Genomic DNA, 15,823 nt, shown 5'->3' on the forward strand with positions numbered 1-15,823 from the left:
CCGCTAGGGGATAAAGGGAATATGCGTCTAGTAAAAGTAGTTGACCGATTGTAATGCCGCTCCATGGGGTGGGTATAAACGATGGGCAGGGAAAAGTAAGACATGTACATATATATAACAACCAAAGTTCGTGACAAGTTTCGTGAAGGGTATATGTGCAGCATGAATGCGACCAGCCGAAGAAGTTCTACAGCCTATTGTCACCACCACCGAGGTTCAGCCAGCTCATATCATTAGAGGTAGAAGCCGTGGGTAACTGGGGCTGGTTCGAGATACCAGTCGGAGGACGGCTGGCGGGCGGGCCCAACTGCGTGGTATATACGCTCGCCGTGTAGGCGCTACTGGGGGCGCGGTCTTGACCCCAGGGTTTCTTGGCCATGGTCGGGTCCCATTGCTCGTGGACGCTCGGAGGGATGCCGCTCGAATAGCCGGACGACGAGGTGCTGGAAAGCGGTCGCTCGATTTGCCCCGTCATGCCGACCTCCAGCTGGCTGTTGTTGTGCGAGACGGCCGGGCTGCTCGAGTGCACGCGGCTGAACGACGGGCGGCCCTCCATTTGCAGCGGCGGCACGGTGGCCGAATCCTGCGTCATGCGGTTCCCGTTGGAATAGTGCGAGCTTTCTTCCGACGCCTGGGTCTCGCGACGGCTCCCAGGGCCAAACCCGAAGACGTTCAAGGTGCTTCCACCAGACCAGTATCGGTTCCAGCCGGAACTCCTCCTCGTTTCTCCGTCTCTGTTCACTGCTGGGCCGTTCCTAGGTTTGGGGTCCTCGACCTCGGCAGCGAAAGACACCCCCTTTTCGTCCCTTGACTCGAGAATAGGCGAGGACCGAGGCTGAGGCACCGGCCTTCCGATGGTGCTTTTGAATTGTTTGGTCAATATGCTGCTGACCGAACTGCGCTTGGAAATTCCACTGTTTTGGCTGTTCTGGCGTTGGACACCCGACTTCCCCATTTTACCCATCAGGATTGCCATCGACGAGAAAGATCCTGCCGACGCCTGCTGATTGTGGCCACGGAAATATCCACCAGTCGCTTTCGCCGTGTCAGGCATGTAGCTCTTTTCTGGGACGCCGCTGTCTCTCCGGTTATGACCTTGTTCTATGTAGGTCTGTCGCTGTTTCTTGCGTCTCAACCAGAATAGCAGAGCAATGAGCATGATGGCAACACCAAATATGACTCCCAGTGAGATACCCAGTATCTGTCCAGTCTCCATCTTCTTGGGAGACGAAGCAGCCGCGGGCGGTGCAGCGGTGGCCGAGGTCTCGGTCGGCTCTGGGACGGACAACGGGGATGGCGCATCGGTCGGTTCAGTTGTGGCAGAGGTAGGTAGCGATGCGATGGCGAAGTCCTCAGTTCCCAGCAGTTTGGCTGTGGCGTTTTCCCAGCAGTTTTCCCGGGCATTGAAAATACATAAGACATCATTGTCGTTCCCTCCCGACATAACAACTAAACCGTCTGAATTCGAAGCCAGAGAGTACTGATCCCTAACAGTCGTCGGCGCAAATGTGGCGTTGTACTGCGGCCAATTACTGGCCTTCAATTCCCTCCCCTCCAAAGGCGGGCTCGCGCTCTTTGCTTTTCGGGCGGGTACCGCCTTAAGCACTGGTCCGTCGGCGTCTACCAATACCACCCGTTGCACCTCGTTTGGCGACTTGGTCAGATCGAAGGTATAGAGGTGTTTGCTTCCATCATCGGCGTTCACGAGTGTCGCCTTCACCTGCGTCGTGCTTTTTGATATGGGTTCGGCAAGTGAGCTACTTGAATTGGACCAGCCTGCTTTGGCGTCGAAAAGCATGACCTTGGTATTCGTTGCTTCTCCGCCAACCATGACAGCTTCTGTTTCGGACCACGGCAATAGTATAGGAGCTATCGCCGGAGGGGCGATTGACTCCCAGGCCAGAACTGTGTGCGGCGCTGATGCCTCGACGGTGAACGTTTGGGATGACAGGTGTTGTGAGCCGTCTTGCGCTCCGGCGTAAACCAGTATCGAGTCGGAAGCGTTGAGATAGACGGCGCTATGCCACAGCCGACTTTGGGTTACCGAGACGGTAGGCTTGATCATCTCCCACTTGCCAGTCGAGTAGGTGAACTTCTGGAGACCATTGTAATTCGGGTCCGCCGACGTTCCCCCCACAATGTATAAGCCCGCCTTCGAGGCGTCCTTCGGCGTCGAGCCTACGCAAACTCCACCCTCCACGGCCATCCCGTTCGATAACCGCTTCCATTCCTCCTTCTCGTCCAATACCAGGGATTGGAGCCCTTGTGATGAATATTCGTACAGTGTATTGTCGTGGATAACCGAGCAAGCGCCCGTGAGGGACACTGCTGGTTTGGGGAGTGGCATCTTCGCTGACCCCTAGTCAAAGTCGTCGTCGACGGGATAATGCGGCGTATCCAAAGCACCAGGAAAGAAGAAACTGAAGTTTCGAGATGACTAGATGACTATATCATTGTTGAGGAGATTCAAGAAAGTCGGGTGCAGGTGTGGCCAGGAATGTCCCTGGACGTGGATTGGTCAGTGTTGAGGCGCAGCCAATGCCTGTAACAGCGAACGATGCCAAAGGAGACAGCTGTGACTAGACTGAGACCTTGACAAATGAAAGGTCCCTGGGACTGTTTGCTAGACAATGTCTTCTGGGCAGCGAGGGCGTTATTGGATGTAGTTCGTTCCGAAATTCTTGATTCCAGAAAGGATTGGTGTTCCGTCGGCTCGAAGAAGAGTGCTCGTCTCACGTCCAGTGGCGAGCAGCGCAGCCAACGGGGGTCTAAGCCACCGGAGCAAACGAAGGAAGGGGATGAAGGGACCGTCAAGATCGCCTGGGCAAAGTAGGAGCACCCAAAGCGGCAGCGCTCACTTGGTCGGTGGAGGAATAACTACGAGCAGCAAGCAGCTCGACAATCAAGCAGTTCTAGGGGAGTTGAGAATGTCGGTGATGGCGCGCGCAGGCGGGTTGGAAGAGAGTGAATCAGTGATCTACGGAAACAAAGTTTTGATGAGCGCAATGTTTCCGGTGTCGAAGGCCGGGGCAGCAGGTCAAGAGGGAAGAAACACCAGCCAAGCCGCTTCTTGGTGTTCCTGAAGGACTTCGTGTCGCAGGATATGGGGGTGAAAAAGCGGGGACGTTTAACCCAACCGGCGCACAATTCTCATGCTTTTGCCCAAAGCGAGCTCCTCGTCCGGCCGACCCCTGAGGTTCTATGTATGTACTAATATTGTCTTATATGCGTCGTGGGGACGGGGACGGGGACGGGGGCTAGAAGTGGGAATAAGGAAGATGAGGAAGATGAGGACTACTCGATCCTGCAGAGATAGAGTTCTGCTAGATAGCTTTCAAGATCAGCCAGGCCGTGGTTCGTGGTCGCGATGGGTCTCTCTGTTGCTCTCGTTCCCTGCGAACAGAACGGTCGGTGAACTGAACGAATGCCACTTTAGGCAATATCGGGATGGGAAAAGAGAGAGAGAGAGAGAGAGGGGGGCAAGGTGCGTCCGGAATCACTACTAACACGGCGAGGGAGGAAACACGACAGGCGAAGGCTGTGTGTTCCTGTCCAGTCCAGAAAGACTGGCAAGCAGCAAGCGAGAGTTGGACGGACAGGGGGTGTCTGGTGTGTTAGATGGCGGATTATCCACTAAGAGATGCAGGCGACGACGGACCCCTGATAGTATATAGTCGATGGATGACCTGGGGGTCTTTAACGTCTGGCCAATCAAGCTGGGGGCTACTGCCTAGGGTGCCTAGGATGCCTAGGGGTCTTATTGGCGTGTGCAAGGCCGAAAGTGACTGGCGATGGCTAATGTACCTGCAGACTGGCGCAACAGACTAGTGATTCCGATGTAGCGCGACGCCATGCAAATGCCCTGTGCACTCTGTGGCTGGGAGGGGCCGGCTTTCACATATTCTGCATGGGGGGCCCTGGGAGGGTTGCAGAAAGAAAAGGGGGGTGGGGACCTAGTCTTCCAGCCGAAGCGGAAAAGCAAAGCATAATAGCAACGGCCTCGGTGTCTCGCGATGGAGGATGGGTGATGGGTGATGGAAGTGGATTTGCCCATCCTGTATCCGTATTTGTATGTACATTGTGTGGTAAGAAGGTCGTATGCGATGCTGGGTCGGTGGCCCATTCTGGTAAGTAGTATTGCCATTTATCAAACTATGGCAATGCACGCTCGGCCGCTCGTCGCCTCACTACACGTACTGGCCTGTAATGAAAAAAAACGAGGACGGGCATCGATCGCGATGCGATGTGCCTTTGATCACCAAGACGGGACAGGGACAGACAAGGTCTGAAGGCGGCAAACGGAAGCAGCGGTCTGCCTAGGAAATACTCTAATCGACCTAGCTCTAGACCGTATCCTGTGTTAGGCGGCTCAGGGCGCAGGTTGATGATCTCTTGCTTTTGCCCAACTACGACATCTTCTACTATGTAGTACTTCTAGGGATCCTGTGACGGCCCAGGTTAGTGTTGCATTAGAAAAGGCTCGGGCTGCTGGGCAGTATGTAGGTGGTTTGTTAGTGGTAGTCGCAACCACAAAGGACCCCAAATGCAACCACGCGCGCTGCAGGTGGAGGCGTTTTCGGCGGCCACTAGCCAACCAAGGCAAGACCGGTTTTATGAAACACCCTACCATGCAGACCACGCCTCCCCTGAGCTACGGGCAGTTCTGCTACGGGAAGCGGGCAGACAAGAGACACGACATGGCCGTCGTCTTTGTTGCTGCTTTTCCCTTTCCCTTGCCACATGTTGGGCGACTGAGGCCGGCAAAGCAACGAAACTCTGTACAGATGCCACTTTTCAGAAAGATTGGTGGAAAATCGTGTCAATCCAACTGATCTGCAGCCGCAGGTGGAATATCGGCATCAAAGCCGAGCGGCCATGTAGGCCTCGGCAGGCCGGCAGGGGGATGCCAGCCAACTGTAGCGTGTCTGTGTGTCTGTCGCGACCCGATCGCCCGGAGTCTTTGGCACGTTGTAGGAACAGACGTTTAAAACATCGACCAAAGCCTCTTTTCCTGACTCTGAGGCAGTTGGCAGTAACGCCATGTGGCAGGATCCGGATCCGTGCCACTACAGTCAATCCCACGAGGACGACCGTGAAAGCCATGTGCCAATCCCACGCGTGACTGTGACTGCGACTGCTCAATCTATATGGACACGCTTACACCCGAGATGCTATTTTCGTAGGGGCCAATGTCCGAGTGGATGACATCAATATATAAAATCACATAAGCTTGGTCAAGCTGTTTATAGCTATCGTAGCGACAACTTTGGCATCACATCTTCTCCCCGAGTGTCGTCGTTGACTGCCCTTGGCTCGTCGTAGTAGTGTAGCACTTGCTGTCCAGCCACCAGCCGAAGACGCCGCGCTTCTGGGCATTCATCATCGTACCATGCTGTCACCTCTAACCTACCACCTATCACACATGCCATGCGGGTGAACGGGCATGACCTAACTGGCCACGCTAGAGAGGCCAGAGTGAGAGGCCGTCAAAGAATACTATCTACAAACAAATATTCACCGCCAATATCAGGTACACCCATGAGATTGGCTTTCACCTCGATAGATCACTTTACAAGTAACCACTGTGCAATCAAGGTTATGCATGTTATGTGATGTGTCAATCTGGTGGCTACCTCATCTACAAATACCGCAAAACGCCAAGTTCACAAGTTCACCTCCGCCAGTCATTCATTTAGCGCCCAGAACAAAGTCATCCCGAGCTGTCAAACGAACGCGCGCGCTACCCAACCAGAGTAGTAAAACCCGTCCTCTGTGTTCCTGATTGGCCCGCAGCGGCCTCTTCTCGAACAATTCCCCAGATGGGCATTGCCGTTGTTGAAGAAATCCAAGCTTTCTGTGGCTCCGGTTTTTGCATGCAAAGATTGACAAGCCGGCGGTTACGAGACTTCAGTGTCACAGGCCTAGTCCGAGAAAAGAATGCCCAAAGATGTCTCACGCGAGGACCAATCCACTGCGTGAGTGCTAACTTCTTCCATGTCACGTCATGCATCCCTTGCGAAAGCCTAGAAAGTGCAGTAATTTGAGCTGTCTTCGCATGGACATGTATTGAGATTTGTCGCTTCCGGCCTGTATCGCCAGAGTGAACCCCGAGAATGCAGGACTAGGCTGTCATCGAACTTCGTATCAACCGCTGAGCGAGGCGTCCATACGAGAAACCGGCGCCACAAAGCACCACCAATCCTGGCTCAATATGTCTCCATCTCGGCACTCTCTCTGGCGTGCTCAAGATTCTGTGTCTATATATACAAATTACTCATGTAAAAGAGTGCGCTGGCCACCTCGCCGGGACTTCTGGAATGAGACGGCTGACCACCTGGAAGCCATAACTCCTTACCAATGTAACCTTTTCCTAACCCATGGTCGGCTATTACCACCGACCTTTGTGCTTGTAACCACCTTAGACGGAACCTGGCGCAGTGAAAGCGTCTGCTGGTAAAGATGCCTTCTTGATGTTAGCTCTGGACCATGCCTGTGCATTTGCTTATTTTAACTTACCCGTTTTTCGTTGAACGTGGCCAGAGCCTGGTCAAAGACCCAGTTGGCAACATCGAGACACATTCTTGAGTATTCGATGTTCATGCCGGTTTGTCTGCAGAGTTCTGACAGCATTTGCTGTTTTTGGGCCTCTTCTGCCGAGACGACTGGCGGAGGGGCAACAGCACCTGCAGGAGCTGCAGCTGTCGTGCCATGAACAGAAGGTAGTGGATTGTACGCCTTCAGGCTAAGCACATCGCTGGCGACACGGATAGGGTTTCTACCAGGAGCGCCTGGTCCCAGCACGATAGTGCGCGAGAAGCTCCTCTTGGTCGTGGCCTTGGTCTCGGGATCTTGGTCCTCGAATTCGCCATGGAATGTGATGATCATCCCATCTACACCTGCCGGACTCTGACCAGACAGGTCGGCAAGGCCACTGATTGGATGGCAGTCAATTATGTACCTGTCAAATTGAGTGGCGAGGTCGGGATGACGTGTGGGCGGAAGTTTCTGCCAGACATTTTGGATAACAGCCATGCCACTGAAAAGACGTTGCTGTCGAGCCCCTGTTGTTGTGATCTTGACATGATTTCGGGATAGCTTGAGATACGAGCCCCAAGAAGGAAGCGGCATGTCCGGTGGGTGCGAAGATCGAGTGTTGACAGCCAGCGAGAAGTGGCTGTGCTCGTCATAGTATTTGGCCGCAAGATTTGGCCTGTCCGTGTCGTAACCTCCGATGAAGTCGGTGATGAACTGTTCACCTACACCATTAATATCGCGAAAGTCGGGGCCGCTTTGCGGAATGGGTGTAGGCTTGTTGGCAAGCTCGGCGGCAGCCACCTGCTCAGCTGTCCGGACTTGAGTGCCGCTCAAGTTCTGTAGCCTGGGGTACCACGACACTAACTCGTCCTTGTATGTCGGGTTGGAGGCGTCGATGGGGTTGTTGATCAGCAGGATGGTCTCGATCTTGCGCAGACGGTGTTGCCATTTCCTCAAGCCCCTAAGCTCCTTGATCGAGTTATTCGAGAGATCCAGATGGATAAGATCCGGGAAGGTTTCGGTAAGGGTCATGACCTGGCCGACATCGTCGATGTTGTTACCAGCAAGAGTCACGCTCGAAATGGCATCGCGCTTGGCCTGTGCCGTTTTGAACTGCTCGTCACAGATGACCATCAAGGCTCTGAATAGTTTCTGGGGGTGCTTTCCTGGAACATATTCATCTGAATGAGCAGAGGATCATTACCTAGGGTTGCCAGATTCAAGAGCTTCTGCCCAGGGTCGTATCTCTGTGCCAACATCGTTCTAAGATTCTCCTTGACACTCTGGGTGTCGGCTGAAAGGCTGGAGGCTTCAGCACCATTGGGTGCTTGCTCGTCGGCCTCGGTGATGTGGACCTTGGTGCCTGCCCAGTCAAATCCGTTGACTTTCAAGATATGTTCGGCATCCTCCTTGCTTGCCGTGATGTAGACGAGGTCACCTCTCAGTTGTGACTGCTAGACGTTAGCAAGGCTGTAGAAACCTTGGCAACGATCCAGGATTCCGGGATAGGTACACGGCGCGCGGTTGTCAATATTATCCGTCTCCTCGTTATTTGCGAGCTACACGGCATAACAAAATTGGAGATGATGCGTTGCTTCGTAACCCCCCAGAGCCCCCAGATACGCTTTGCTTCGACTTTGGATATTAGCACTTACCTTTTTTATCCTGACGGAGTGGCTGAGCTTTCCAGCAGTTGTGGCCTTGCGCTCAAGAAAGATCAAAAGCTCCTTCAGGCCGCCGCCTTCGTTGTCCTTGGCTTTGCTATGTTGAAGGCCTTCGACAATCAATGTTTTGGTGTTTGTGCCATTGATAGGACGGGATGAGCGAGTGTGTCGGGAGGATGGGTCGATCCCTTGGGAAATGCGCGAATGTAGGCTTCCGGTTCCTCCTTGTATGACTTTGGCCACCATATGCGACGCCTTGGTAGTTGGCCTCGAGGGCCGCGAAGATGTTGCATTCGTTCGAGTGGTCTTGCGAGCAGACCCGGCGGGAGCTGAGTTGTTCTTCTTGCCGCGACCACCAGCGGCGGATGTGTCCATGTCCAGGTCTCCATCTCTGTCGACTCTGATGGGACCACCGGAACGGCGCTTTGCGATACCGCCTCGAGTTGCTGCTTTTCCCGAACCCGCGCCTCGCGCGCTGTTGCGAGGGGCGCCGTTCCGAGGTCCTGTAGGAGCCATTGCGCAAAGTTGTGTGGGGAATGACGGTATTCCGGAAGAAATGGGGAGCAATAGAGGTTGGTGAGAAAGCAGGTGGGTGAATGAAGTGGTGATCAAAGAGAGGATAGCACTTTGGGTTTAAGTGCGCGCCGAGGGTGGGCTACCTCCTGCGAATGGGGAATGAATTCATTCGGTAGTCAAGTTCAATCGCGAAATGTCGAGTGATGGATGCTGATGGAACCGAGTGTCGTGAGAAGAGATTCAGAGGTTGGGGAGGATAACCTTGCACGAAGGCAATCGAAGGGCGCCGAGGAATAAAATAGAAAGTCGAATGCGCAACGGAGAAAGGTTGCGAAGTGATTGAAGGCAGTGACGTCTGAACAAAGCCTTTCCCGCTGGTAGAGGGAATGACAAGGGAAAATTGAGGGAAGAGAAGAATGAGTCAGCCATCAGTATCTTTCTGCCTGGGCCCACTAATCAGGCAGCTGCGCTGTTGGCGGTGCCTGAAGCTAAGTTCAGGCCCTTCTTAACAGGAGCATAATTATTTGTGTTCACATGACATATCTCAAATCTCATATACTTACTTACACGTCTCGTAGGCCATTACAAGTATGTAAACACATGATACCCGAGGACTGGCAGTAGTTGTACTTAGCAGGCAGTTCAGCATTTAGCTAACCCTGCTCTTGCTATCTAAGTGGCGGGGCTGCTGTCATGTGACCTGGTGTCAAGGAGATCCCCATCCCTGCGAATGTCGGACGCGTCTGATAGTCGTCATCGCGTCTCTCCCGAATTATTTGTCCTCGACCAGGACCATATGTTTGCGGTGAGCAGACCAGCCGCAGTCACGCATTATGGACTCAGACGAGTTTGACGACGATATCGCAGATGAAGATCTGATCTTTGCTGCAACCCAGGCTCCCAGCAATATCAGATCCTCCAATAGCATCCCCAACTCGAAGCCCCATACCCCGCGGCCATCTGGGGTGCAAGGTGCAAATGGCCTCGCGAAGCACCCGGCAGTAAGTCTCAAGCGTTCACAGCCCGTCTCACAGTCCACGACATTGACATTCGCAGGGTGGTGGGTCCATGCCAAGTCTTAATGAACCATTGGTCATTGATCTAGAAGGTCTTCCCCTAGATGCCTTCTCTAGCTCTTCAGACTTTGATCAAACAACCCTCCCTCATCCAAAGACTGGCCAGCGCCCTCAAGCATCTGGAACGGCTCGGGCATATCATCAAACAACTTTGTTCGGCCAGCCTATCCAAAGCCATGGCAGCAGTGGCATGGTCCCATCTACCCAAAAGGCAAACAGCAACCGTGTGTTTCGTGCGGACTTGCCAGTAGAAGCACCTACACATCATGAAACCGATACAGAAGCCATGAAGACCTGGGTCTACCCTACCAACCTGGGGCCAACTCGTGATTATCAATATTCCATCGTGAATGCTGGTCTCTTCAACAATACGCTCGTAGCTCTTCCGACCGGATTGGGCAAGACATTCATTGCAGCAACCATCATGCTCAACTTCTTCCGCTGGACCAAAACGGCTAAAATCGTCTTTGTTGCCCCAACCAAACCTCTAGTCTCACAACAGATCGACGCTTGCTTCAACATAGCCGGCATCCCAAGATCGACGACTACGCTGCTTACTGGTGATATTTCTCCTGCTTTGCGCGCAGAAGAATGGGCGACCAAACGCGTCTTTTTCATGACCCCTCAAACCATCCAAAACGATCTCTCAACTGGCGTAGCAGACCCCAAATCGATTGGTCTGCTCGTTGTGGACGAAGCCCACAGAGCTACTGGAAACTATGCATATGTGAAGGTTATTGATTTCATCAGACGCTTCTCAAGAAGCTTTAGGGTCCTTGCGTTGACTGCCACTCCTGGATCGACTGTCGAAGCAATCCAAGAGGTTATCGACAACCTTGGCATATCACAAGTCGAGATTCGTACCGAAGAGTCCATTGACATCCGTCCATATGTTCATTCGAGAATCGAAGACGTCGTGGTCTTGGACCCCTCGGATGAGATGGGTTTAATCAAAGAACTGTTCACCAAGGCCCTCAAACCACTCGTCGACAAGCTGAGCTCGCAGAACATATTCTGGGGCCGCGACCCAATGTCAATGACCACCTTTGGCCTTATGAAAGCCAGGCAGGACTGGGCTCGCAGTGCTGGCCGTCATCTCAATGAAGGGTTGAAGAACATGATCAACGCAGTATTCATGCTTCTCCAGAAGTTGGCTCACCCGATCAAGTTATTGAACTTTCATGGAATCAAACCCTTTTACGAACACCTTGTCCAATTCCGAAACGAGGTAGAGGGGAAAGGCGCCAAGGCCGGCAAGACTAACAAACAAGTCACAGATTCTCCTCATTTTCAAAAAATGATGACTACTGTTGGTGCTTGGCTGAAAAAAGAGAATTTTGTGAGCCACCCCAAGCTCACGCATCTTTCTGAAACCGTCCTCAACCATTTCCTTGACTCCGGTGAAGGCCGTGAAGGCGCTGGTTCTTCTAATACCAGGATCATTGTTTTCAGCGAGTACAGAGACAGCGCCGAAGAGATCGTGCGGGTTTTGAACCGCCACCAGCCCATGATCCGGGCCGCAGTGTTCGTGGGCCAGGCGGACACCAAGCAGTCAGATGGTATGAAGCAATCCGAGCAAATCGAGCGGATCCGGAAATTCAAGGATGGGGACTTCAACGTTCTGGTGGCCACCTCGATCGGTGAAGAAGGGTTGGACATTGGCCAGGTCGATCTCATCATCTGTTACGATGCCTCTTCGTCTCCAATCAAAATGCTGCAGAGAATGGGGCGTACAGGGCGAAAGAGGGCCGGTAAGGTCGTGCTGTTACTGATGCGAGGCAAGGAAGAGGATAAGTATACAGCGGCCAAAGATGCTTATAACCAGTTGCAGGCCATGATCTGTGATGGGAAGCGGTTTAACTTCCGACACGATCTCTCGACGCGGATTGTGCCACGAGACATCAAGCCGCAAGTCGACAAGCGTCCGGTCGAAATACCCATCGAGAACACGCAAGACCCTTCGCTTCCGGAGCCGCGGCGCGCGGAGAGCAGCAAAGGCCAAAAAGAAACCCCCTAAAAAGTTCAACATGCCGGACGGAGTGGAGACTGGCTTCACCAGCGTAGCGGCGATGTTGGGAAACAAGCCAAAAACTGTGCCAAAGGCCACACCCAAGACCACACCCAAAGCCAAAGCGAGGGCTTTTGCGGCTCTTGAAGAAGACGACGTAGCAGACATCCCAAGCCTCGACAAAGTTGAGCTGAACGAGCAACAACGCAATACACTGCGCCACGCTTATCAGAACTTGCCTTTTTATCAACATAAGGTAGAGGGGATAGTAGAAATCGATATGACAGCCAACCCTATAACACAAAGATCTTTGGGCAGAACTTCGCAGCTAAAGCACGGCGAGCATACCAAGCGGTGCGTCAAGCTCCTGAAAAGGCTATCGAAGATGCACTCAACAAACAAAAGCAACTTGTACACATTTGGTCAAGTCGACGAGAGTCGCTATGACGAACTGCCGTACCCAGATGACCCGTCAGAATCCGAGCCGGATGCGTCACGAGAGCCGATACCCAAGAGAAGGAGAGTGGGATCGTCCCCCAAGGATCATGCTGAAAGAACAAAACCCAACCACTCGCGTACGTCCAAACCTAAGGGGACCGTAGCCCCTGGGCCACCAAAGCGAAAACAAGCGCCAAAACCAAAACACTCTCCAGTGGCTGCCGACGATTATGCGAGGCCTATCTTGGTGGATGAGGATACAGAATCCGAGCTTCCGTCTATGCGGCAACGTCACCAACGCCCAGCGCCTGTTAAATCTCGGAAGAGTACCTCGCGACCAAGTGGGGATTCGAGATCAAAGAAGGGCACGTCCCGTGTTTACGACGAAAGTGCCGATGAAGGGGATGACTGTCGAAGAACAAGCGACCTCGAACTGACAGATGAGTCCGATGATGGGTCTGACCTAGTCGGTTTCGTTGTGGGCGATGACGTACAGACTTCAAGCATGCAGGCCACGTCGAGCATGGTTCAACGATCCAGTTCCCCTACAACTCCTTCGACTTCATCAACAATAGGCCGGAAATCTAAGAGGTCGCGCCGAATTTATGAACCAGCCCTTTCTGCCACCCAGGAGAGTGAGGAAAGTGATAGCGAGAGCGACGACGATCTGCCAACATTGAGGCATATCGCGGCGACGCAGCGTCATGCGCAGTCGTCTGCCCAAACTGAAGCCGGTTCGGGAGACAGTCAAGGTGGTCAAGGTGGAGTTGTCCAAAGAGCCGGGCGAGGACACAGAAAGAGGGTTGTATCTGATGAAGACGAAGACGACGACGACGAGGATGACGATGATGACTGAGGAGTCATTCCAAGGAACCATGGTGTGCTCTACTACCTACCGGGATAGTAGCTGAGGGGTGGAATGCCCTTAATTAATGCAGAGATCGCCATTGCTATGGCAGTGGTAATATAACATGAATTATTGCTAGTGTATGCTGCTCCAGTTCGCCTAATCCCGGAACCCGTATTCTTCTCAAATCTTAGAAGCGTGGTAAGAATATTCTTGGGGTGCAACCACTGCTTGCCAGAGCCGCCAGGTCTTTCAGGTCGGCTGGGGAAGATTGTTGCCGGCCAACGGGCTACGTTGTGTATATTGTCATTCACAGAGTGATTTTGGAAGCCAGCAAGGAACAGTAGTTGATGACGGGCATTCGCCCCTATTCAGTCTGTAGGGTTATGCAGAAAAGGCGCCGAGTTAAAGACATGTTGACGGTGCCATTGCATCTACTAATCAGAAGTCGCAAAATAGAGCAATATGTCGCGTTCAAAGGGGGTACTCTTGTGTTTAGGACTGAGGGCGAAATCTTTCCATTAAAACCTATAGGCAAAGCCACCCCCTAGGCTCACACACAACCGGCACGCTGCCAACCAAGCAAACTCCATAAAAACCAATTAACAAATTTCCAACTTCGTAACTACTCTCTGTGTACATCGTTTATGCGGCTGTCCCATCAACTTCCTGTAACATCAATCATCTCAACATGGCATCGTGTCCGCATTGTGGCCCATCTCATCACGAGCCACTCGTCCAACAACCCCCTATAAAGCTTTCCGAGTCTCCAACCAGCAGTCTCCCTTGGCCGCCTGCGCTCCCCAATAATTCCCGCGGGCCGAGACCCTTTAAAACTGGGTTGTGCTGCCAATGGGGTATATCCTGCGCAAGTGCTGACTGCTCGTCCGATTAAGCAGTAACACCCTTACCCACGACACTTCCCCACCGGAAGCGCCTCAGAGTACCTCCACTACTCCTAATGACCTCTCTTCCGCAGCTGCCGCCTTCGGTGACGGCAGAGCTGGCGTTGGAAACACCCAAGCTGCTCAGAGTCTCTTGCCGGCCGACCTCGCGTCCGATGACATAGCCAGCGCCGAACCCGACCACGCTGACCAGTACCACGACGCCCGCACTAACGACCCAAGTCAAAAGGGTAGGGCTGATGAGCGTCTCTTCAACGTTGGATGAGGAAGTCTTCTTCTTTTTCACCGCTCTCTGTTGCTTGCTAGGCGGCGTCGGGGTGGCGGCCCGCTTGATTTTCTCGGAGGAACCCGGGGATGCCTCTTTCGACGACGACGCCGAGGGTGTTGTCGAGGCTGGATCGGCCCTCAGCACGCGGCCCTGGGCTACGGGCCGGCGTGTGGGGGGCATTAGCTCGCTTTCCGGGATGAAGCGGAGATTCATAGGCTGGTTTCCAGCTGGGTCGGCGTTCCGGTCGCCCACCTCCTTTTCACCATCTTTATCGCGACCCCTCGCAGCAGCGGCACAGCTCAGCAGCGTGGTCAAACTTGCGCGCAGAGCGGCATCGTTGTCGGCTTGGTAGCTAGGCGAAATCAAGTTGGGCGCACGACGGTCGACCCGTGCAGTACTGCTGCGCTGGCTGAACGAAGGGCGCGGGTGGGATTGCGGTATGCTAGAGCTGGTCGAATGACGGTGCTGTAGGTGCGACGGTGGATGCGAGAATGCGTTGGGCTGTGGCCTGAAAGGCTCGGACGGCCGTCGGGTACCAAGTGCGGTGGCATGGTCATCATCCTCCTCCTCCTCGTCGCTACTATCCGGCGCAGCGTCATGTGCCGTGCGCAAAGGAGCTGAGTACGGTATATGCACCGACGTAATGTTCTCGGTAGATGAGGTGATGACAGGGTCGGAGTCCGTCTCGCTCTCCTCGTACTCTTCTTGGCTGCTTGTGCCGGCTTGACTGAAGTGCGCAGCACGGCTTGCCTGCTGCTGTTGCTGCTGTTGCTGCTGTTGCTGTTGTTGTTGTTGTTGCTGCTGCTGCTGCTGCTGCCGTTGGGCGTAAATTTGGTTATTGTAGGACTGTGGGTGTAAGCGTCGTCTTCGGGCAGCATAAGCTGACGAACCGACACGTAGCCCAGTCGTCACGATCTCGTCGCCGGCAGAGGATACAGACGAGGATGACGGGTGCGACGATACTTCGACCCAAGACTCTACGTCGCGAACGTTTGACCTCCCTTGCCTATTGCCTCCGGTGAACTCATATGTGGATGCGCCATCGTTGCGGCGTGATGGTTGGATCGCAGTGGAGTTGTTAACTCGGCCATCGCCGCCCGTATTGATCTGGGCGTTTGGAGTGTTCATTTCGTTTCGTTTCGGGGGGTATGTCTACGGCGGAAAATGCATGGATATGATGGGTAATAAGAAGAACAGAACCAATGGGGACAGATAAGGAGAGTGAAATGGCTGATGATTTGAAGTGTAACAAATGGACGTGGTAATGAATGGGCTGTGGCTCTCTCACTCTCACTCTCACTCACACTCACACTGACACTGACACTGACACTGACACAACCTATCGGCCGCCCGCTCGGAGTGATCGTGGTTCCCTAACGGTAGCCAGTAGCCCCGCGACATGGGGGGAAGGGGCAGTAGAGGCAGTAGAGGCAGTAGAGGGGGGAGGAGAGCCAAGGATGTCCACTGATCTTCGTCAGTAGCGCGGAGTCTCGGTCGGCAGCGCATCAAAGTTTCTTGAGTTTGAGTACATATGTATGTGTCGAACCTCGGAAAAACCACAGTAGCT

At 53.6% G+C, this 15,823-nt stretch overlaps 5 protein-coding genes across 5 annotated transcripts; 2 read left to right on the forward strand and 3 right to left on the reverse strand.

Moving 5' to 3' along the window:
• Window positions 1–187: 187 nt before the first annotated feature.
• Window positions 188–2,347, reverse strand: PG998_000993 (uncharacterized protein; the record flags this gene model as incomplete). Its single annotated transcript, XM_066867811.1, has 1 exon — window positions 188–2,347. The coding sequence occupies one exon, from the start codon at window positions 2,345–2,347 to the stop codon at window positions 188–190; it is 2,160 nt and encodes a 719-aa protein (XP_066736226.1).
• A 4,071-nt stretch (window positions 2,348–6,418) lies between these two features.
• On the reverse strand, window positions 6,419–8,714 carry PG998_000994 (uncharacterized protein; the record flags this gene model as incomplete). Its single annotated transcript, XM_066867812.1, has 4 exons — window positions 6,419–6,463; window positions 6,517–7,700; window positions 7,739–7,985; window positions 8,190–8,714. 4 exons carry the CDS (start codon window positions 8,712–8,714, stop codon window positions 6,419–6,421), a joined length of 2,001 nt encoding a protein of 666 aa, XP_066736227.1.
• An 833-nt stretch (window positions 8,715–9,547) lies between these two features.
• Window positions 9,548–11,807, forward strand: PG998_000995 (3'-5' DNA helicase; the record flags this gene model as incomplete). Its single annotated transcript, XM_066867813.1, has 2 exons — window positions 9,548–9,715; window positions 9,771–11,807. 2 exons carry the CDS (start codon window positions 9,548–9,550, stop codon window positions 11,805–11,807), a joined length of 2,205 nt encoding a protein of 734 aa, XP_066736228.1.
• Window positions 11,808–11,817: 10 nt separating this feature from the next.
• On the forward strand, window positions 11,818–13,092 carry PG998_000996 (ATP-dependent DNA helicase mph1; the record flags this gene model as incomplete). The annotated part of the gene is made up of 1 exon (XM_066867814.1): window positions 11,818–13,092. The coding sequence occupies one exon, from the start codon at window positions 11,818–11,820 to the stop codon at window positions 13,090–13,092; it is 1,275 nt and encodes a 424-aa protein (XP_066736229.1).
• An 882-nt stretch (window positions 13,093–13,974) lies between these two features.
• PG998_000997 (uncharacterized protein) lies at window positions 13,975–15,384 on the reverse strand (the record flags this gene model as incomplete). Its single annotated transcript, XM_066867815.1, has 1 exon — window positions 13,975–15,384. The coding sequence occupies one exon, from the start codon at window positions 15,382–15,384 to the stop codon at window positions 13,975–13,977; it is 1,410 nt and encodes a 469-aa protein (XP_066736230.1).
• Window positions 15,385–15,823: the final 439 nt, after the last annotated feature.

This window comes from Apiospora kogelbergensis, assembly GCF_038363985.1.
Source record: "Apiospora kogelbergensis strain CBS 113332 chromosome Unknown utg000001l_segment0_segment0, whole genome shotgun sequence".
In the NCBI taxonomy this organism is placed as follows: Eukaryota; Fungi; Ascomycota; class Sordariomycetes; order Amphisphaeriales; family Apiosporaceae; genus Apiospora; species Apiospora kogelbergensis.